Here is a 24,090-nt window from a genome sequence, read left to right as displayed (position 1 = left end):
CCAAAAAGGACTGAGAGAACAAAGAACCCCAAAATGAAGGACACTTCGTGCTAGGACACTTTTAGCGGTGAAAGAACAAAGAGGTAGACATATCCTTCAGTAAGAAACAAACATAAAATTGGACAAAAATGTCAAAGAAAAAAAAAAACCCCAAAACCAAACAAACCCACAAAAACCATGCTAGGGCACTGGAAACTGATCAAAAGCAAACAGATTTAAAAAGTATTATTCAAAAAAAGGAGCTAAAACTTCAGGTGAAATTAATAGGAGTGTGGCCTTCCTGTCTGAAGATGCACTCATCTCTTTTCTTCTGTTTTTATTCATGAGTAATGGGGATTGAATCTAGGGCATTCATACTGAGCGACACCCCCATCCCTTTTCTATTGTGAGATAGGGCCTTGCTAAATTGTCCACGATGGGCTTAAAATTTGTCACACCAGACCTAGCCTTCTTTTAATATTTTTATAAAGAATAACAATGTACAAACCAATAATTTTAATATCGTACTTGGGTTTATACAAAATAAATGTAATTAATGTCATACAGAATAGAGGAAGATGGAGGAAAGGAAACTACTGGAGCAAAGTTTCTGTGTTTTACCAAATTAAGTCAGAAAAACCTTTAAGTAAAGATTTACACAGTAATTTTTTTTGGAGGGGGGGTACCAGGGATTGAACTTGGGTCCTTGTGCTTGCAAGGCAGGCCACCGAACCGCTGAACTAAATTCCTGGCCCCTACACAGTAATTCTTAAACTACTGAGAAAAAAAACTTAAAAACAGCAATAATCAACTATCTGCCACCTAAAAGAACCACACTAGAATAATATACAATGCAAAATGTAATCAAAAGAAAGCTACAGTGGCTACATTATCATGCAAAAGCATGACTTCAGAGCAAAGAATATTATTACGGATATAGAAGGTCATTTCATAACAACAGAGGTAAACCTCTCAAGAAGTCATACTCTAACATTTATGACCAAGTAACAGTTTCACAATGCACAAAACAAAAATTTTTAGAACTATAGGGAGAAATAGAAAAATCCACAAAAGTCAAGAGATTTTAATATCCCTTTCTCCATAACTGATTTATAGATAGACAAAAAAATAACAATAGGAAGATGTGAACACCACTCTTAACCAATGTGATCTGACATTTACAGAACAATTCTCCAACAACAGCTGAATAGCATTCTTTCACATCAATGTACATGGAACATTGCTAAAATAGACAATATTCTGAGTCCCCAAATGAATCTCAATATAAAAAGATACATGCCACAGAAAGTATGTTCTCTGAACACAATGGAATTGAATTAGAAGCCAACAATAGGGATTTAGAAAATCTTCAAGTTTCTGGAAACTATTCTTTTAAATAACTTATGGGTCAATAAAAATAAATCAAAAGGAAAATTAGGAAGTTATGAATCAAAACAAAAAAACCACGATGTATCAAAACTTGTGGGATGCCAATAAAGTAGCAATTGGGAAGTTTATAAAAATGTTTGAAGCAAAAAGAAGAAAGCATCAAATTAAGACAACTTTCCTCCTGAGGAAATTAAGAACAGCAAATGATAAAATTAAACAAAAGTAAATAATGAAGATCAGAGCATGGATCATTGAAATAGGGAATAAAAATAACAGAACAAAACCAAAAATTGATTCTTTGAGAAGAAAAGTAAGTTTGATAAAGCTTTATGAAGATTAATTTGGGAAAAAATGAGGATATGTGAATTATAGCATCAGGAATGAGAGAGAAGATAACACAACAGATCCTACAGATCAGAGTAAGAATTACACAGTAATTCTATAAACAACTTTGTATCAATAAATTTTTTTTTTTTGGTACCGGGGATTGAATTCAGGTCCTTGCACTTGCAAGGCAGGCCACCGAACCGCTGAGCTAAATCCCCGGCCCATCAGATGTATATTTTAAAACCTTCTCCAAAATAAAACTCTAGGCCCAGAGGCTTGGCTTCACTGGGGAATACTACCAAATATTTAAGGAAGAAATCCTACATACTCTTACAGAAAACTGGAGAAGTGAAAGTGCGCACGCTCGTTCTCCCTCCCTCCCTCCCTCTCTCCCTCTCTCTCTCTCTGTCAGCTGCTCTACTACTCAGTTACATCCTCAGCCTTCAAGAGAAAACTCTACACTATAACACCAATATTACTTTCATATCAAATAGTGACCATGGTTTTATAAAGAAAGAAAATTGCAGAACATTATTCCCCATAAACACAGGTGCAAAAATTCTAAACAAAATGTTAGGAAATTGATCTTAAAAATAAAAAGTACCAGGTAAAGTATGTCCTGAGAATATAAGGTTACTAACATTCAAAGCAGAGGATCTATATAATTTATCATATTAACAAACCAAAAAGAAAAACCATAGGATCAACTCAATAGATACTACTCCCCCAATCTGATAATACCCAGCATCCATTTTTTTTTTAAAACTTTTGCAGCACTGAGAATTGAATTCAGGGCCTTCACACTGAGGTACATCCCCAGCCCTTTTTAGTTTTGAGACAGAGTCTCCCCTAAATTGCTAAATTGTGATCCTCCTGCCTCAGCTTCCCAGAGAACTAAGATTAGAGGTGTGTACTATCATACCCACCTCCCAACAACCCCTCCTAATGAAAATTCCCAGCACAGTAAGAATAAAAGAGAATCTGCTCTCTTTAATTGAAGACACTGACAAAATACCCAGAGTTAACACAATGCTTGATGGACAAGACTACTTACCTTTGCCTTATGAGAGTGGTTAGAAAATGATAGCCACCCTAATATTTTGGATAAAACACAACTGTGTCTATTTATTTATGTATTATCTCTGGCTAATTCTCAAGTACAATGGAAGCTTTGTACGGCTGCATTAGAAACCAGTGACCCACAAGGTGTCAAATATGTACTGTTCAATCTTCTATGAAAAAGTTTGCTGATCTCTGCCCTAAGAGTAGGAACAAGACAAGGATATCTGTTCTCATTATCTATTTACTGAAATACAATAATGCAAGAAAAGGGAATTTAGAAAGTATCCAAGTAGTAAAGGAAGAATTAAAATCATCTTTAAAGGCTGAGGGCCTAGGTTGGATCCTCAGAACCATGGAGTATGTGGGGGGTGGCACATTTAGTCACACATGGCACAACTGTCTCTGTAGAAAATACGATGGGATTCACCATAAAAACACTATCCAATATGCACAACTGAATTTTGCAGAATATAAGACCAATATACAAAAACATAACTATATGTCTATATACTAGCAATGATTAATTAAAAAATGAAGTTAAGTAAATAATTCCATTTCCAATAGCATCAACAATAAATTTAACCAAAGAGGTGTAAGATTTATATACTAAAAACTACAAAACACTGCTAAGAGAAAGCATCCTGATCTCCCCCCACCTTTCTGACATATTGAGGATTAAACCTATAGCCTTCACAATGAGCTACATTCCCAACCCTTTTTTATTTTCATTTTGGGACAGATCTTGCCAACTTGCCCAAGCTGGGAGAGAACTTGTGATCCTTCTGCCTCAGGCTCCTAAATTATTGGGATTACAGGCATGCACCAATTATGCCTGCTGAGGGGAACTTTTGATAAGATTTATGTGTTGCTACATTTTCATTGCTTTAAACAATGCCTAACACTTAGTGAGTACTCAATAAATACTTGTTGAAAGAACAATTTCTATTAAATTTATAATATAATTTCTACTAAAGCAGGAGTTTTCAGTGTGGGATCTAATTCTGAAAGTAAAGCACTAATAAATCCTTCAGAGGTCCAGGTCCCAACATGAGGAATAAGTCACTTTTTAAATAAGTTAAATTCTAAAGCTGTATTTCATTTACGTAAATGAGGAATATTTGTCTGTTCATTGATTCATTATTAAAAAAAAAAATCCCAAAAATCTTTTCAGAAATGTAGAGAATCCTTCCCTCCCAAACAGAGCTACTGACTCTATTTTTTTATTTTTTTTGGTACTGGGGATCAACCTCTGGTCCTTGTGAGGCAGCTGGCAGAACCACTGAGCTAAATCCCCTGCCCTGAGAGCTACTGACTCTTCACTTGATCTTAGCCAAAGGGCCGAACAGTGATGCTACTAACTCTTGATACTAAAAAAAAAATATTTATAAGAATTCATCAAGGGGCTGGAATGTAGCTTAATGGTAAAATGCTTGCCTGGCACTCACAAGACCTTGGTTTGATGCCCAGCATCCGACCACCATCATCACACCTTAGAGATCTGAGAAATCAAAAATAAATGTTTAAATGTTCACATTCATGGTCAGTTAATTTAATACAAACCTGCCATGATAACTTAAGGGGAAAGAATAGTTTTTTCAATTAATGGTTCTGGGAAAACTGGATAGCTACTTGTGAAAAATGAAGCTAGACCTTTCCCTTATACCATATACAAAAACAAACTAAAAATAGATCTTTTTTTGGTACCGGGGATTGAACTCGGGTCCTTGCACTTGCAAAGCAGGCCACCGAACCGCTGAGCTAAATCCCCGGCCCTAAAAATAGATCTTACAGCTAAACGTCTTTTGACTTATAACTCCTGTTAAAACTATAAAACTCCTGGAGAAAAGTATAGGAGTGAATTTCTGTTACCCTAAGTTAGGTAAAGCATTCTTAGACATAACACCAGAAGAAAACAAAAGACAGATAAATGGGATTTCATCAAAATTAAAAAAAAAACAAAAACAACTTTTGTTTCAAAGGACACCATCAACAGAATAAAAAGATAATTTTATAGAATGGGAGAAAATATTTGTAAATCATTTGATAAGAGTCTGGTATTGGAATAGGAAAAAAACTTGGTTAAATGATCCAAATGAACATTTCCCCAAAGAAGATATACAATGGTCAATACGCATATGGAAAGACATTCAAAATTATTAGTATGAAACTGAAATTCAAAACCAGTGAAGTGTCATTTTACATTCACTAGGGAAGCTAGAATCAAAGGCAGGTAGTAAGTGTTGGTGGGAATCAGAGCCCTTATGCATTGCTGGTGGCTATGTAAAATGATACAGCTAATTTGGAAAATAGTTCAGCAATTTGTCAAAGAACTAAAGATCATTACCATATGATCCAGCAATTTTACTACTAGGGATAAAATCAAGAGAAAAGAAAACATCTACATAAAAAGGTACATAACTAAAAACTAAAAATAGATCTTTTTTTGGTACCGGGGATTGAACTCGGGTCCTTGCACTTGCAAAGCAGGCCACCGAACCGCTGAGCTAAATCCCCGGCCCTAAAAATAGATCTTACAGCTAAACGTCTTTTGACTTATAACTCCTGTTAAAACTATAAAACTCCTGGAGAAAAGTATAGGAGTGAATTTCTGTTACCCTAAGTTAGGTAAAGCATTCTTAGACATAACACCAGAAGAAAACAAAAGACAGATAAATGGGATTTCATCAAAATTAAAAAAAAAACAAAAACAACTTTTGTTTCAAAGGACACCATCAACAGAATAAAAAGATAATTTTATAGAATGGGAGAAAATATTTGTAAATCATTTGATAAGAGTCTGGTATTGGAATAGGAAAAAAACTTGGTTAAATGATCCAAATGAACATTTCCCCAAAGAAGATATACAATGGTCAATACGCATATGGAAAGACATTCAAAATTATTAGTATGAAACTGAAATTCAAAACCAGTGAAGTGTCATTTTACATTCACTAGGGAAGCTAGAATCAAAGGCAGGTAGTAAGTGTTGGTGGGAATCAGAGCCCTTATGCATTGCTGGTGGCTATGTAAAATGATACAGCTAATTTGGAAAATAGTTCAGCAATTTGTCAAAGAACTAAAGATCATTACCATATGATCCAGCAATTTTACTACTAGGGATAAAATCAAGAGAAAAGAAAACATCTACATAAAAAGGTACAAACAAATGTTCACAGCAGCATTATTGTTAATAAGGCTACAGTGGAAACAGCCCAAATGCCCATCAAATGAGGAACAACATGTGGTAGATACTGATACAATAAAATACTACTCAATCATAAAAAGGAATGAGCCACTGGCCAAGCTACACGGTGAACCTTGAAAATATGCTAGGTGAAAGAAGGCAGTCACAAAAGACCAAAAAACATTCCATTTATATAAATGTCTAGAACAGGCAAATCGAATGTGGTTTCTGAGGGCTGAAGAGTATTAGGAAGAAAGATGGAATGATTACTAAGAAGTATAAGGTTCGTTAGATGGTGACAATATTCTAAAATTGACTGTGTAACTTAGTGCATATAGAAAGACCATTGAACTGGTGAACTGTATAGTATAAAGTTACTTAAAAACTCACACAGCTAAGCGTTAGAAACTCAACTCCAGGAGCATACAGTTATCTTTATGTAAATACAGTGGACACAACTTACGAACTCGATCAGTTCCCAAGGGAGGGTTGGTTTTAAGTCAGTACAGCCGAGACCTGGATGTTTACCTGGGTACATGCCATAGACAAGAGACAAAAGAACCTTACATTAACCTAACTAGTGCGGGTTGTTCGTATGTCAGGGTAGTCGTAACTTGAGAGTCCACTGTATTTGCGGTAGGCCTACAAAGATGATAATGTCTCAAATACTGGAACCTAGGAATAGGTTTGTTTGTTTCTGGTACCAGAAATCGAACTCGGGACCTTGCACTTCCAAAGCAGGCAGTGGAACCACTGAGCTAAATCCCTGGCTAGGAATATGTTTATCTTACGTGGCAAAAGAGATTTACATGGCAGATATGATTAAAGATTTTCAAGGACAGGGAAATGATGCTGGGTCGTCCAAATCTAATCACATAAGTCCCTAAAAGCAGATAACTTAGTTAGAGTGATGCAATGTAAGGAGGACTGCTGCTATAGTCAGCTCTGAAGACAGAGGGCAGGACTAAAAATCAAGGTCTGTGAAAAACCTGGAAACAGCAAAAAATTGGATTCTCTTCTAAAACTTCCAGAAAGGAAACTCTGTTGACACAGAGCTCTTTTGACATCTTGATTTTACTCCAGTAAGACTTGTGTAAGACTTCTAACCCACCAAACCGTAAGGTAATAAATTTGTGCTGCTTTACCACTGAATCTGTGGTAATCTGTTGCAATGGCTATGGAAAATTAATACAGTATACAGTACACTATAAATTATTTTATATAGGGAAGGAAATGAAGCCTAATGAGTTGACTGAAATAAATGCAGAAGTTCAAAGATCAGAAACACGTGATATAAAAACCTCCAAACTGCAAATAACTGAAGCAATAACATTCCTGACCATTTCAATTAAAAATGTCTTCCTTGACTTTTAGTGGCACCTCAGTTCACACTCAATTCTCTCCATGATTCTGGCTGCAAACCAAACTGGACCAAATTGAATTTCTCCATAAGGTCAACATTGAACCTAACCATTGAATTTGATTTGGGTCTCATTTGCAACCAGAATCAGAATCAAGTTCGTGAACAGAGGCAACACTGTATCTCTTTGATGAAGTATCCAAATGTTAAGTACGACTAAAAGGATTTTTTAAAAAAATGTATATACCATGTAGCCACTCTCCAGATCAAGACATAAAATATTAATAGAATCCCAGAAAGCATCCTGTGGTTAACCTAGAAGTGACTACTATTATGACAGATGATTTCTGGTTTTTGTTTTGTTGTGGGGACAGGGTCTTGCTATTTTGCCCATGTTGGTCTCAATAGTTCACTGGAAGAGCATTTGCTTTAGCATGTATGGGCCTCAGGGTGCCATGTCAGGATTTTAAAAAACAAGCAAGCAAGCAAACAAACAAACAAAACAAAAAACCAAAAACTGTGTGGGTCCAAGTGATCCTCCTACCTCAGCCTCCTGAATAGATGGGACCACAGATGTGTGGCACCACACTTGAATGACATACAATAAATTAATCCTGCCACATTCTGGGCTTCATTTCAATTGAATCATACAGTTTGTGCTCTTGTGCATAAGCCTGCTTCTACTAGAAATTATGTTTGATTCATTCATGCTGCTGTGTGATGCAACTGTTTGTTCTTTTTTGTTTCCTTAAAATATCCTTATACCACAATTTATTTATACATTCACCTGCTGAGTATTTGGGTTGTTCCCAGCTTTTGTCTTTAATGAAGAATATGAACAATCTGATACCTATCTTCAGGTAAATATTCATTTCTGTTGGGTAAACATTTGAGAGTGGAACTGTTTGCTCATAGCACATGTGAATATTTAACTTCAGAAGGTACTGCCAACATTTTGCAAACTGGCTAGCACATTTTACATTCCCATCAGCACTGTGCAAGTATTCTTACTCTTTTGCTTCCTTGCCAATACTTATTATTAGCCCTTTAAATATTAAGCATTCTGCATCAATTCACAGCAGTAGTACTGTCAGTCCTGTAGTAGTAGCTCATTGTGGCTTAAATTTATATTTCACTGATGACTAATGACGCTGAGCACTTTTTCAGCTGTCTTATCGGTCCCTGGATATCTTCATTTTTAGGAAGTGCCCATAAAGTCTTCTTACTGGGTAGTGAAAATCCTCCAACTTTGGTTGTTTTTTATTTACTTATCTTTGTGGTACTGGGAATTGAACTGAGGACTTTCACACTGAGTTATATCCTCAGCATTTTTTTGTTCTTTATTTTGATAGGGTCTTGCTAAGTTGCCCAGGCTGGGCTCAAACTTCTAATTCTTCTGCCTCAGCCTACCAAGGAAATAAAACCCAGGGCCTCAAGCATTTCAGGCAAGTGTTCTCTACCACTGAGCCACATCCCAGTCTTTTAACTTTGTTTTCCAAGATTATCTTAGTTATATAGCCCCGTGTATTTCCATATAATTTAAAAAACTAGCTTGTCTATTCCCATTAAAAAAAAAAAAAACTTGTTCATATTTTGTGATCACATTGCTCTCCCCCTCCTATTAAGGAACTCGGCACACAGTGACATACTGCCACTCCCTTAGGTTTTCTCTGCTCCCCCGCTCCCCCAGGCTAGGCTCCATTTTACCTGGCTGACCTCAAACTTCCAGCTCAAGAGATGGTTCTGCTTCAGCCTCCCAAGTCTTGGACCATCGTGCCTTGCTTATCATGTGTTCTTTTATTTATTTTTTATTTTTGGTTTTTTTGAGACAGGGTCTCACTATGCAGTTGAGACTGACCTGGAACTCACTGGGTAGCCCAGGCTGGTCAATCCTCCTGCCTCAGCCTCCCAAGGGCTGGGATTACAGGCGCCCGGCTATCATGTGTTCTTTTGATAACTTTTACAAAGAAACTAAACTATCCATCAAACTATTATTTCACAGGGATTTTAGTTATGATGAAGAAAAATAAAGAACATGGAACAAGCTAAATTTGATTAGGGCAAAATTATGAGGGTAGAAGATGAATGAAGGCTGGGGAATTACCACTGTGCCATCTCACGTGCAGCTATGTCTAGAGAAAGGGGATTCTCGTCAGGGGCTAATCTAATAATCCCCAAAGTTCCTTCCCGCACCCGCCCCGTGTACTGAGTATTGAACTCAGGTCTTTTATAATGAGTTATATCGCCAGCCCTTTAAAACAACAAAAAAATTTTTTTAAATGCTGAGACAAAGTCTCCATAAGTCACTAACGTCCAGCTGGGGGTCAAATTTGGCATCCTTCTGCCTCAGCCTCCCAAGAGTGCTGGAACGACAGGCATGTGCCATCAGGATTGATTCAGCACTGACAAACTGAAGAGTAATAAAAAGTATGTTAAGCCAGGTTCAACAGAGCAAGCTCAGCTACTTGAGGCTGAGACAGAAGGCTCCTAAATTCAAGCAAGGCCGGTTTGAGCAATTTAGCAAAACTGTCTCAAAATTTTTAAAAAGGGCTAACTTCTTACAATGATATTTTATATTTTTCTCTGTTCTAAAAATTTTTCATTGGTTTTATTTGTATGTACTTGATTTTTAAAATGCAAATGTAATCTTTAACATTTTGAAATTTTACATGCATCTTTAAGTCTTTCTACATAATTATCATGTCAGCAAATAAGTAATTTCTACATAATAATCATGTTTGTCTTTCTTTCCAGTCATTATACCCTTTTTATACCTTCTCATTTCTTTTTCTGCCTTACTCTCTTGGTTAGGACTTTTAATATGCCACTGAATAAACATAATGACAGGAGAGCCCTGCCTCTTTCCTCATCTCTAGGAGAAATATTTCAATCAGCTTAATGTCTACTATAAATTTTTTTGTAGATATACTTTATCAGAGTATGGAAGTTGCTTCCTATTCCTAGTTTGTTAGAAATTTATTCTATGCTTTTTAAAAAAATAGTGAACAGGCACTAATTTTATTGATTACCTTTTCTGCATTTATTGAAATTAGACACTTCCCCCAATCAATTTGAGAACTCATTCCGAAGGATTTTAATTCCTTTAAATTTTTTAAAATTTCTAGAAGACTTGTGACCAATTTTGATAAGTATTCTGTGCCCGATGGGAAGAAATGTACAATCTGCGGTTGTCATGTGTAGTGTTTTATAGCTGTCAGAATGAATTAGGTAACATTACTAATGTTAGCTTTTATAGCTCTAATAAATTTCTATTTGCTTTTTCCAAGAGTTACTGAGAGAGGTGTGTTAAAATCTCCAAACATGCTTATTTGTTTCTTTTTTTCAGTTCTTTGGGGCTACGTATTAGATGCATATGAATTTATGACACACTCTAAGTGCCTGTAAAGTCATTTCAGCAAGCAGTGTTAAGTCTTCTCTCTGTTCTCCAAGACTACTTTGGCTATTATTGTTCGATCCTTTTTCATTATGAAATGGTCCCCTTTATCTCTAACATTATTTCTTTCTGTGACGTTTACTTACATCTTAGGAGAGCTCTCTTTCAATCTTTCCAGTCTATGCGTTTCATGACTGGGTTTGTTGTTTTTAATCTAAAAACTCTTTGCCTTTTAACTGGAATATTCAGCCCACTTACCTATAATGTCATTTTAATGTATCTGGGTTTGAATCTATAGTTCCTTAGTTTTTTGTTCCCTTACCTTTCTTCTGCTTCCTTCTTTCAAAACTTCTGTGTGTGTGTGAACATACTGGGTAACAAACCCACTGCCTCATATTTGCCAACCCTTTTTTATTTTGAGAAAGGGTCTCAATCACTAAGTTGACCAGGATGACCTCATGCTTACAGTCCTCCTGCCTCAGCCTCATGAGTAGCCGAGATTACAAGCATGCTTTCTTTTGCACTGGTCAAATATTTACTGATATTCCATTTCCCCTCTCTATCAATAGCCTCCTGCTTTTTCATTTATTTATTCTTGCTTTAGTCTACTATCCATACATACATCACGTACAATACTAATGTATGTCATTTAACCTAAAACACTAAAAATATGACAATTTCAACAGGTAATCACTGTTTTAAAAATGAGCTATTTAATATTCTTTTCCCTCCATGCTTCCTAATGTAGTATGTGTCAGCACATTTCAACTCAGACATCCCTCCTTGGTACAGAGGAATGATCCTAGAGCCTCACATAGGCTGCACACATACTCTACACTGAGCCATACCCCTAGTTTGCAGATAAACTTTTTAAGTACTCACTCCTCCTGTCTCAGCCTCCTAAGTGCTGAAATTATAGGAGTCTACCACCGCACCCTACTAAATGGCAATTTTGAAACTAAAAATACAGTAGCTTTAATTAGCTCTAATGTGTTTAATATCATACTAGACACAGAAAAGATGTGTGAACTGGAGGATTGATCAATTAAAAAAAAACCCATAATAAGGCACTGGGTAATGAAAAGATGAAAAATGTACGAGAGTATAGTGGGTGCATTTTTTTTTGTTTTTTTTTTTGGTACCAGGGATTTAACTCACAACCTTGTGCTTACGAGGCAGGTGTGGTGCCACTGAGGAAAATCCCTGTTCCATAGTGTATGCATTTTTATGGATGAAGGTGACTGGCTCGTATTCTAATTGTCTTCCAGAAGAAATTTAAAGCCATTCTGGAAGCAGATAACATCATCTAGCCCCTTACATTTTTTGATGCACAGGATGACAGGGTTCATCAGAAATACCAGGCCTGCCAATAAAATAAACAGGATCACATGACCAAAAATCAAGAGAAATAATGACTAATAGTAAAATAACTTCAGGTTATCCACATATTAAAAGTAGGCCCTTCAAATGAGAGACTGAATATTACCAGAAAATTGGAATCTACAGTTGAATTAAATGGCAATTTGGGGTTGTAAAGTACAGTGGATGCATCCAGAGCACCGTAGACTGTAACCACATGCTGCCAATGGCTACTGTAACAGCACAGTCCTAGAAAGTTACACTATGTAACCCTTATTACTGGAATCTACAGTAAATTAATAATTTCCTAACTTCCTAGACAATGCAAGAACCTTGTTAGCACCTTAGCTACATTTACTGTCCCCAAATTTTTGAGGCTTTTGGAGAGGGGCTGGGGCTTGAACCCAGATCCTTTGTACCTAACTATATCCTTACTCCTTAAATTTGCCGAGATATCCAAACTGGGATCAAAGTTGTGATTCTCCTGCTTTAGTCTCTCAGAATCCTGGGACTACAGGCATGTGTCAACGTGCCTTGCTTATCTTTTATTTTAAACCTATCTTTATCTTTAACCAAGACATTTTTATTACACTGCAGTCGGTACTCATTTATACTTACCCACATATTTACTCCCTCTGCTCTTTATTCTTTCTTGTGCATACTAGGCAAGTGCTCTAACACTGAACCACACCCCCAGCCCTCTTCTTTCGTGAAATTTTATGGAACTTATTTTTCTGCTAGAAAAACTTTCTTCAATTTTTCTTTTTGAATGGGCTTGTTGGTTACAAATCTAACTTTACTGATCTGAGAACAGCTGCCACCTTATCATGATTTTTTCTCCCCTAGCAATTTCAAGATTTTATCATTGTCTTAGGTTTTTAGTACTTTTACTACGACACTCATACATCTCTATTCTCTCTTTCTGGTACCCCAACCACACATTTTAAACCTTCTGTTTTCTCTCATACATCCACTATATTCTCAGGCATTTTTCATCTTTCCATTACTCGGTGCTCTACGATGGGTTTTTTACTGATCATCTTCCAGTTGACTATCTTTTGTGTCCAGTATGATATTAACCACATTAGAGCTAATCAGAGCTTCTGTATTTTGTAGTTCAAAAATTATCATTTAGTAGGGTGTGGTGGTGCACACCTATAATCCCAGCACTCAGGAGGCTGACAGAGGGGGATTCCTGCAAGTTCAAGGCCAGCCTGAATTACACAGCAAGACCCTATCTCAACAAAACAAAACCAAACAAAACCAAACCACAACCCAAAATTGCCTCTTGATTCCACTATAGATTCCAATTCTCTGGTAATAGTTGATCTCTCATTCATTCATTCATTCATTCATTGGGGGTCGATCTCTCATATGAAGGGCCTACTTTTAATATGTGGATAACCTGAAGTTATTTTATTATTAGTCATTATTTCTCTTGATTTTTGGTCATGTGATCCTGTTTATTTTATTGGCAGGCCTGGTATTTCTGATGAACCCTGTCATCCTGTGCATCAAAAAATGTAAGGGGCTAGATGATGTTATCTGCTTCCAGAATGGCTTTAAATTTCTTCTGGAAGACAATTAGAATAAGAGCCAGTCACATTTCATCCATAAAAGGACAACTTTTAAACCTGAATTTCAAACTCAAAACTTTCAGTCAACCCTTATTTGCAAGGCATACTTCTTTTGGGTTAAGTGAAAGCCAAGTGTGCTTGCCAGCCCAAAATCTAATTTTTAGCTCCTAATACTATGAGAACAAAAGCTGTGATTAAATTTTGGCATCTTGACAATAGCTTTCTACCAAATTTCTCTTCTTGTCCCACATCTTAACGATTTGAAAAATTCCTTGATGGTAAAATGTGAATCAAATGTTAACTTCACTATTCTGATGCTATTTCCCCTTGAATACTAGACCCTTAAAACTTGGCTGCCTTAGCAGCCCTGAATTCAAATTTTAATCTCCCTACACAGTAATTCTGAACTACTGCTTTCTATCTGGCCGCTTCTACCCAATTCCAGGAGCTTACAAACGCCTAAAGAGAAAAACAGGGGTAAGTATCCCCTTCCCCTCAATTCAACATGTCATGTCTTCTCTGTCTTTACTATTTTGGCTCCTGCCAGATTTATCCAGGGTGCCTTCCCACATATTTATTCTTTGTAATTTAAACAAATGTACAGGATTGAACCTAGAGCCTTGCATATGGTAGGCCAGTGTTCTACCACTAATCCTGGCTCTTTAGAAAATTGTTTGTTTGAGATAGGGTCTCACTATGCTGGCCTTGAACTCATGGCAATCCTGCCTCAGCCTCCCAAGCACTGGCATTTTAGATATGTGCCACCATACTTGACCCTCCTTTATTTTGAGACAGGGTCTTAATAAATTGCCCTGGCTTGCCTTAAACTCATCCTCTTCCTGCCTCGGCCTTTCAAGCTGAGGTTACAGGTATATGCTACCACACCTGGAATTTTTTTACAGAGGTCTCAGCAGAAGTATGGTGTGATGTTCGATTGTTGCCATAAACAAAGACCTGTACTGGGTTTAATTATTGATGTGTATTTTAAAGCAGAGGCCATACACTTCCTGACAACACAAACTACTTTTACTCATGTTTCAATAGTTTGCACATTACCTGGCACAGTTTACTATGACAAACTAAGTGTGACATTAGGGGAAAAATGTTAGAATGAAAGTAAACCGTGGTACACAAGAACATGACTTCTAAACCACTCAAGCCCATCAATTCTTCTAATTCTACTAATCTCCACTAAGCATTGCTCAATCTTTTCTTCTTTGGCTCATGCACTAATGGGGCACATCCCTCAATAAAATTGCATTGTCAATGTTTGTCTGAGATCAAATTACCTCAAGCAATACTAAAACCTTTTGTTCATTTATTAAAACTATTTTATACTAGATTAAGTGATCTCATTATCCTTTGGATTTAACTAATCCATTTCTAGGCCTGGCATTTTATCAGAAAACAGTAAGATTTTTCATTCAAAATAAGCTGTCTCAAATTAACCTTTCAAGGCTTCTTGATTATATTATTAGGTCTTTCATAACAAGAAAACAATGATGTAATAGCAGCTCTTAACGTTCAATTTTCTTTTGGAGGGGAAGTACTGGGGATTGAACCCAGGGTTTTGCATTGGGCTATATCCCCAGTCCTTTTTCTATTTTGACATGGGGTCTTGCTTATTTCCCCAGGCTGAGCTTAAACTCATGACTCTCCTGGCTCACCTCCCTGAGTGCTGAGGTTACATGCGTGTGCCACCACTCCAAGCTCTCTTACATACAAAATTTAAAACCAAAGAAAAGCTTACTGAAAATATAGATTATTTCTTTATTACCTAGTTGGCTGCTCTTGTATAATCAATTTTAATGGTTAATCCCTAATGAAACAGCTAAAGAATTAAAAGTGGTTGCCTCAGGAAAGCAATTTCAAAGAGATAAGGGAATAGAGCAGTGGATTATCAATTCTCACTATAATCAGTTGACAATTTATTTGGTGTTAATTCCATATTTAAAGCAAAATTTAAAACATAATTGTGTGCAAACTGAGGTGGTGGTTATGAGAAAAAAACAAACAAACAAAGGCAGACTCAACCCTTACAACCAGTCATAGAGGTTGCTGATATAATGCCACAGACTCATGATGAATCTCTGGGGCAATCACTTACCCACGTGGAGTTTCAGTCCCACATCTGTTAGCCTGACAGTAAATCAGAACATCAAGGCCCTTTCAACATTAATATTCTAGTATTCTAAAACGTCAGTGCTTAATAAATGGCAGTGCACAGTTTAAAGGAGAAAAATGCATCTGTTAGATAAAAGGCAAACTCACAAAGCCTTGTTTTGTAATGGATGGTTAATGAAATTACAGTGATCACAGTAATTTTAGGCTGACTCTTAAAAAGAGTTAGTGAAAGAAGATAGGGGTATTAGGGAATCTATCTCTGTTCATTAGACAGCTTCTTCAACATAAAGCATGCATGACCCAAACATTAATGATACATTTGGGGCCTGCAGGAGCAGTGTGTGCTAAGTGTCACGTAACAGCTCCTGCTCGACTTGGTCAAATGTCACAACCTGCCTTTTCCTGAGACTGTGCACAGGAAGAGACCAAAGGCCTGAAGCCAGACTTATTGACACTAAAGGATAAATATGAGCATCCACACTTACAGCTAAATAGGAAAAGGGAACTGGCACTTATTATATGGCTCTTGAGAGTGCTTATAAGAGCTCTAGCAGATCTTTTGGTTTAAAAGATTATGCAATTCAGGCTAATTTTAACTTAAAGACCTTCAAATTTAAAACCCAGCATCATATCTACTTTTAAAGGACAAGAGACAACATGTGTTTCACAGAAAACAAAAGTGAACCCCCTCTTAAAAAAGCTGTACAGTGGTTTCGCTGCCTGCCTCGCAAGTGCAAGGGCCCGAGTTCAATTCCTGATACCAAAAAAAAAAAAAAAAGCTGTACATACACATTATTACAGAAGTGACCATAGTAAGTACAAATGGGGGGAACTGGGCTTGCAGGAAAGACAGAAAGGTTTTTCTTTTTGTACAATTAACCACTCTGTTTGCATCATATTTGCTCTTGCATTGTAACCACCAAGTAAACAAAAGAAACTTAAAAAAAAATTAATTGAAATAACTGAGTTATGTGTATGTATTTTTTGACACATCATAATGCGAATGTCCTAAGATCATAGAATCAGAGAATGTAAATTGGATGGAATCAAGGGATACTAGTTATTGATTTATTGCTTAAATTATCTCCCTTTAATCAACTTGAATCATGGCAATGCTCCATGGGAACTTTGGGGCTGTACTTTAAAAATTATGTATGAAACAGGTGTGATGGCTTATGTCTATAGTTTCAGCTACTACAGAGTGTAAAGCAGAAGGATTAAGGGTTTGAGGCCAAGCAATTTAGCAAGATCCTGTGTCAAAGAAAACCAAAACAAAAACATGGCTAGAGATGTAGATCCATGAAAAGGTGCCCTCAGCATTAAACCCCCAGTAACACAAAAATCATTCAATCAGTCAATAAATTTATAATTACTCAATTCAAGTAGAATTCTATGAAAATTTAAAGCTTGCATTACAGTAAGACACCTAACAATGGAAGAAAAAGTAATTAAAATCTATTAAAGACAGTACATGAGAGCAACTCATTTTACAAAGGAAGAAAAAAGGCTAATTTACCTAAGAAGTAGAACAGTTCAAGGGTTTTTTTTTGTTGTTGTTGTTTTGAGACAGGGTCTGGCTATACAGTTCGGGCAGGTTTTGAACTCACTATGTAGTCCAGGCTGGTCTTGAACTTGCAGTGATCCTCCTGCCTCAGCCTCTTAAGTGCTGGAATTACAGGTATGTACCACCATGCAACTTTTGTTTTGTTTTTGAGACAGGATTTCATTATGTAGCCTACACTGGCCTCAAACTCACAGTGATTCTCTTGCCTCAGCTTCCCAAGTGCCAGGATCACAGGTATGTACCACCATGCCTGGCATTTCAAGATCTTAATCACTACTCTGTTCATGATTCTCGTAGAATAGTCTACAGATCACCTGAGCATGCTTAAAAATGCAGACTCTACGATCTCACTTTATACTTCTCAAATCACAAATATTTAGGAATGCTTCTTGGGAATCTGCATTTTTCCACAATCTTCTAGGGTTTTACAAAGAAATTTAAGAACCACTGTTCTAAAAATGAATTTCCCAAATATCCCATTACAGTTGGCTGACAGTTACTGAGCTCTGCTACCTGCTGAGCCTTATGCTGGATGCTAGGTAGATAAAACATAGAAGGAAAAGAAATATGCAAAATAACAACTATAAGACCCCTGAGATAAATTCTGTGGGATTTGAGACCACAGGAAGAGTGGGTTATATAAACAAAAAGGCACCCAAAGAATATGCCCCAATGTATAAAAACTACCCAGACTGAGTTTATGGAAGAACCTAGCCCCATGGGGGTAGCAAGGGCAATGTATGAAGGATGAGCCTTCGCAGGGCTAGAGTGGAGGCAAAAACAATCCTGCACAGATACCAACCTCTCAACTGAAAAACAGCAAACAGTCCATACCACCTAGGTTGTCCTATTTGTGGCACACAGCTATTTGCAGTATTGCCTTCTAATTTTTATAAGGTCTCCTCTTTTATTCTTGATTTCTAGTAATTTTAGTTTTCTTTCGTTTTTGGTTAATCTAAATGATGTTTGTCATTTTGTTGATCTTTTTAAAGAATCAACTTTTTCCATTACTCTTTTTTGTTGTTTTTCTATTTTACTTATTTCTGTCCTAATCATTATTATTTCCTTCCTTCTGCTTGCTTTTGGTTTAGTTTGCTTTACTTTTTCCACTTTCCCAAGGTGAAAATTTAGGTTAATGTTTTGAATTTTATTTACTAACAAGGTTTATAGCTATAAATCTCTGAGAACTGCTTTCAGTAACTTGTCAAAATTTTACTATAAATTTTGTTATGCTCTTTTCATTTTTGTTTTCCTCAAAGTATTTTCTAATATCCCTCACTATTCTTTGACTCATTCATTATTTAGAAGTAAATGATTAAATTTCCACATATATGTGAATTTTCCAATTTTCCTTCTGTTATTACTCTAATTTCCTTTTACTGCGATCAGAAAAGACTGGAAGAAAACTGTGTAATTTCAGTTTTTAAAAATTTATGTTAGTTTTATTACTTAACACATACCTATCCTGACATGTTCATGTGCACTTCAAAAGACAGTGTATTTTGCTGCTGTTATTGGATGGAGTGTTCAATAAATAACTTTTGGGCCTAGTTGGTACATACTGTCTGACATGACTTGTGTCTAGATGTCCCCTCAAAGCTTCATACAGTCATAAATGGGCCTTTTTCAGAGGTGGCTGAATCTAGAGTATGTGATTTGTGGCACAATGCTAGGATTAAGGGTGCTAGATTACTAAATCAGTCCACTGATTGGTTTGACACTGCCCTAATCCTGGTAGCCTGGATACAATCTATGAGACAGAAAGAGGCTTGTCTGGTCCCTTACTGCTTTGCCAGCTTCTGCCCACGATGAACTGTTTCTCCTCTGTGACGCCTGTCTGCCATGCCCTCTTGCCTTGGAGCCAACTGATTATAGACTAAAACCTCTACAAACTGTGAGCTAAATAAACCTTTCCTCCTTTAATTTTGGGTGTCGGATATTTTGTCTCAGCAATGAGAAAAGTAATTAAGACAGTGTCATTCAAATCTTTTATTTCCTTGTTGATTTTCAATGTAATTTTATCTGTCTTTGTTTTTCTTTGTTTTTACTTTTGGTAAGTAATTTTTTTGTGGTAAAATATATATAGCATGAATTTACTTAATAACTAGTGGGATTAAGTACCTTAGTATTACTATGCAACTATCACTACCCACCCATCTCCAGAATTTTTTTCTCCCTTTCCCCCACCATCATTCTACTTGGCCTCTATGAATATCACTACCCTAAGTGTGTCACATAAGTGGGATTGTATAGTATTTGTTCTTTTATACATGGCTTCTCGATTGCAGAATGTGTCAGAATTTTCTTCTAATGGTGATTATGTGTGCGTGCACGTGCGCATGTATATGAGAAATATTCCAGTGTATGAATATACTACATTTTGTCTATCCATTTATTTGTTGCTTCATGGGTGGCTTCCACCTCCTGGCTATTGTGAATTATGCTGCTACAGACATGGGTGTACTTGAAATATCTCTTCAAGTCTGTGCTTTCACATGGTAATTGTCTTTATTTTATTTATCGGGGGAGGTACCAGGGATTGAACTCGGGCCCTTGCCCGAGGGAAGGCAAGTTCAGGCCCTGAACTTTGTGAGGCAGGTGCTGAGACCATTGAGCTAAAAAATACCCAGCCCTGCCTTTATTTTTTTAAGGAATTTTCATACGTCTTACTCTGCTCTTCTACCTCTGGTGGAAAGGTATCTGCAGATGTTACAGTTAGTTCCTTTTTGCCATTTTGTTGAGATGATGGCTATGGTGATGAGACCGAGAACACAGAATTTTAATTACTTTCTTGTGTTGCGGTTGTTGCATATTTATACCAAAGTATGAATAATACCAGCTGCAGGCTGTGAAAAGTCTCTGTAACTAAAATCCTATGTGAGGATACTGGGAATCTAAATTGTATGTTTTAGCACTATGATGGACACACTTTAGAAGTTTTCATTTTGTGTAGAATTAGAGCTCCCTCTCCAAAGTAATATGTAATACCATTTAAAATAAAACCTGAATAAAATACTGAGACAGATGGCTGAGGAAATGGTAGGAAGTTACAATAGTCCAGATGTGAAATGATGAGTGGACAAAACACAGTGAGAATAAAAATAAGTTATCAAAAACAACTTAACTAAAATGTGTATGTGTGTATATATAACTATTAATTTTAAGTGAAATACATGCATTTTAACTTAGTCCAAATGATATCTCAACCGAAGCATTCAATTTTGACTTAAAAAAGTGCTATAAGAGCAGAATAAAAAAATTGAAAAAACTGGCTACTCTGGAAAGGTTAACTTTGAGAATGTTTTCCTGAAATTTGGTATATGACTCTTTTTTTTTTTTTTTGGTACCGGGGATCAAACTCAGGCCCTGAACTTGCAAGCCAGGCGCCGGAACCACTGAGCTAAATCCCCGGCCCAGTGCTTATTTTGAATACAAGACATGATGAGTTATGATATCCTAGCAGTTGGTTTATCAACTGCTTGTGGAAAACACAAGAACCACATGATTACCTGATAGCCTTCCGTTTTTTTCTGGCACCACTTCAACAAGGCATTCCTCTTCGATCCTCCATATTCTCTTGCCAATGCTGAGAGAGGGTCTTTCCTTTCTTCTCTGAAAACAAGAAGCCCAAAAATGAAATATTTTGTATTTGAGCACCACAATAAGAGCACAACATGAGTTTGCATTTTTGAACAGGATAAATACCATTTAACAGCAAGATATAGCTTTCCCTTCATTTGATTTTTACCTATTTTTAGTTTACGACCCCATAGACCTGCAGCTGTCAAGGGCATCTTATATCTGAAGGGAGAGACTCTGCTCATCACACACATGGAAAGAGAAAATATTCAGATGCACAATTAACAGTATGCATTCCACAGTGCTAAAAAGTGTGGGAGACAACCTGATACTGGCGGCATCTGAAATCATCCTGGTTGCCTTTCATTCAAAGTCTAATTTTTCCAATACTTTGTACTTTGGTTTATTTTGCTCCTTTTTATTTCCTTAATCATCTCATAATATTTTGGATCACTTACTATAACTATAAAAGGCAAGATTATGCAAGGTGGAGGATTCTAAGATATAACTCCTATCTTCATGGGGCCCACAACTGCGGGAAGCAGATTAAGGAGACAAAAGATGGTAATAAACATTAAAAACATTTATCACTTCCATAAAGAGTCTCAAATATGTTTACTACTTATGTGTATACAGTTTCTTTCTTTCTTTCTTTCTTTCTTTTTTTTTTTTTAGACAGGGTCTTGCTGTGTTGCCCAGGATGGTCCAGAACTCAGAACTCCTGGGCTCAAATGATTCTCCTGCCCAATCTCATGAGTACTGGGACTACAGGTGCATACCACAGTTCCCAGCAAGTTGTATACTCTTTATTGTGTGTAGGCAAGTTAGTTTTACCAGGAAATGGAAATTTTCTTTAACTCAATTACATCCAATGTCATCTTGTGTGAAACAGCACAGCACTGTGCCAGTGAGTGTGCAAGTGTTGGATAAACAATCGTGAACACAGGATGCCTGCCCCTCATGGAACTTCAGAATTTACTATACAATGGAATACTGAAGCTTGGGTTAAAAGAAATTCAATGGCTGGGCTAGGGATGCAACTAAGTTGTGCACTGCTTGCCCAGCAGGCACAAGGCCCTAGGTTTAATCCCTAGCACTACCAATAAATGAATGTATAAGTGAAGGTAATTCATTTAAAAAATTCTATGTAGGGTATTTTATGGCACAGCTAAATGCCTTATAGACAGAGTAAATATCTTGCCCCAGAACACAGTGAAATAAAAAAAAGATTCTGCAGGGCAACTCACTTTCCAGTCCTCCTTCTGTCTCTCCTAGGCAGAATAAACTTTTCCTACTTAAAAAAAAAAGATTCTGCAATCACTCCTGGTGATGAGCCAGAGGAGATATACAATTCTATATGTTCTGTATTAAATCCTTCCTGTCAGCAGTGGCTCTGGAAGCAGAACACTAAGGAATACCTGGAGGAAGGCGCTGCTCTGTAACACATTCCTTGACAAGTAGCCTGTTCTTTAAAAATTGGTCTATTTTTTAGTGATTATAAAGCAAAGCAAAAACTCTAGCTACATATTTCACAAACTCAGTACACCAATAAATGTTCCAGAGGTAATATTAGTATTCCTCAGCATATTTATTCTGTCAGTAATCATCTTTCAAAGTATACTATGAAATCAAGCAGGATAAATTTAGAACTGAAGTTTTCCAACGGGGAGGTGCACTAAAATAGTGCCAATTTTTATTTATTTTAGAACTAAGCAAAATACCAAACATTTTCAATGTGCAGCAAGATTGCTACCTTGAAGTAATATTTTGTGTTTGTAAGTCAGCACATCAGAATTCTAACGTGTATGAGGCTCAAAGAAGTTTGTTTTAATATTACTATAAATAGAGAATAAATACATGAAAATGAATATAAAAGAAAACAGGCAAAAAAACCCACAGAAAAATGGTTATGCTAAACATAAAAGTAACTATTACAATAAATTGAAAGGTTTACTCTTGTTTTTTTTTTTTTTAAGACAGGGTCTCACTATGTAGTTAAGACTGACCTGGAACTCACTATGTAGCCCAGGCTGGTCTCGAACTCCCAGCAATTCTCCTGCCTCAGCCTCCCAAGTGCTGGGATTACAGGCGTGTGCCACCACGCCCAGCCTACTCTTGTTCTTAAAGGGTCTGTTTTGCTACAGAAATAGCTTAAAAAGCATCAGCATAAACTCTATGGACACAATGAGAAGCTGCTAAACAGAGTCCCTTGGAGACTGAGGGAGATTTCTTACAACTTCTTCATTCTAAAATGAAGAAACTAGTGCCAGGAGATGCCATGTTGAAGATCACCGCTCCTCAGTTGGGGAACTAAGAGGAGTAAGCGTCGTCGAGTCTCCAGCCAATGCCCTCTGCAGGGAGACCTTCACCTAGGACACAAAGTGGAGCGCTGATGGTCCCTCCCCTGCAGGGAGCAGCCTAGGCTCCCTCATCTCTGCACTGCCAATTTGCTCGTAAGATGCACTGCCATGGGACTATTAATCTCAGAGGTTGGGCCCCTTAAGGTGGCACTGTAAAGTTCATAATTTGAATGAGAGAGGCTACATACTTCATTTTATCATTAAACCTAGAAATTAACATACAGCTAAATTTCTGAAACCCTTTACTGTCCCTCCTTCCATTCTTAATATTTACAACAATTTCCCCTCATCCCTAAACACAAAGTGTTAGATTTCTGACATTTATCAATTTCCTCTAAGTTCCTTTTTTTTTTTTCTCTGATACTGGGCATCAAACTCAGGACCTTGTGCTTGTGGGGCAAGTGGCAGAACCACTGAGCTAAATCCCTGGCCCTCCTCTAATTTCTTAACACTTCTCAGTCTAAAGTGGTTTCTGACATAACTCTAAAACATTAACTTACATTTTCATGGATTGCTTATCAATTATTAATGTAGCATTGTGCTCTCCAACCTTCAGCCTTAACCTAAGCATTTAGAACCATTTTTGGTATCTTTCCTCCCATTCCTATGATTAAAAAAAGAAAAAAAGATTAAAAAAAAATCTGTTGTTGAAATTATCTTTTCTTTTGAAAACTCTCCTGGGCCCAGTCCTCTCCTCAGCTCTTTTCTGCTGTCATCACCCTGGTTCAGACTTGACAACTCTGTTCCACACTGAAACAATAACATTTTATCTGGTTTCCCTAACTTCTTTCCAGGATAGAATAGTACCTTAATCTTTTTCTCACACAAATTT

General features: G+C 36.8%; 1 protein-coding gene across 3 annotated transcripts in view; it reads right to left on the bottom strand.

Moving 5' to 3' along the window:
* Specc1l (sperm antigen with calponin homology and coiled-coil domains 1 like) overlaps nucleotides 1-24,090 on the bottom strand; it is a 142,818-nt gene that overhangs the window by 25,372 nt on the left and 93,356 nt on the right. For all 3 annotated transcript variants that reach the window (XM_019204494.2, XM_010603899.2, XM_019204493.2), the window contains one exon: nucleotides 20,829-20,931. In XM_019204494.2, coding sequence (XP_019060039.1) covers nucleotides 20,829-20,931 — 103 coding nt within the window. The remainder of the gene's footprint in view (nucleotides 1-20,828; nucleotides 20,932-24,090) is intronic.

This window comes from Fukomys damarensis, unplaced genomic scaffold (assembly GCF_012274545.1).
Source record: "Fukomys damarensis isolate Sample0158 unplaced genomic scaffold, DMR_v1.0_HiC HiC_scaffold_12, whole genome shotgun sequence".
In the NCBI taxonomy this organism is placed as follows: Eukaryota; Metazoa; Chordata; class Mammalia; order Rodentia; family Bathyergidae; genus Fukomys; species Fukomys damarensis.
The sequence above is the reverse complement of the archived record's forward strand: the minus strand, read 5'-3'. Positions and strand labels throughout refer to the sequence as shown.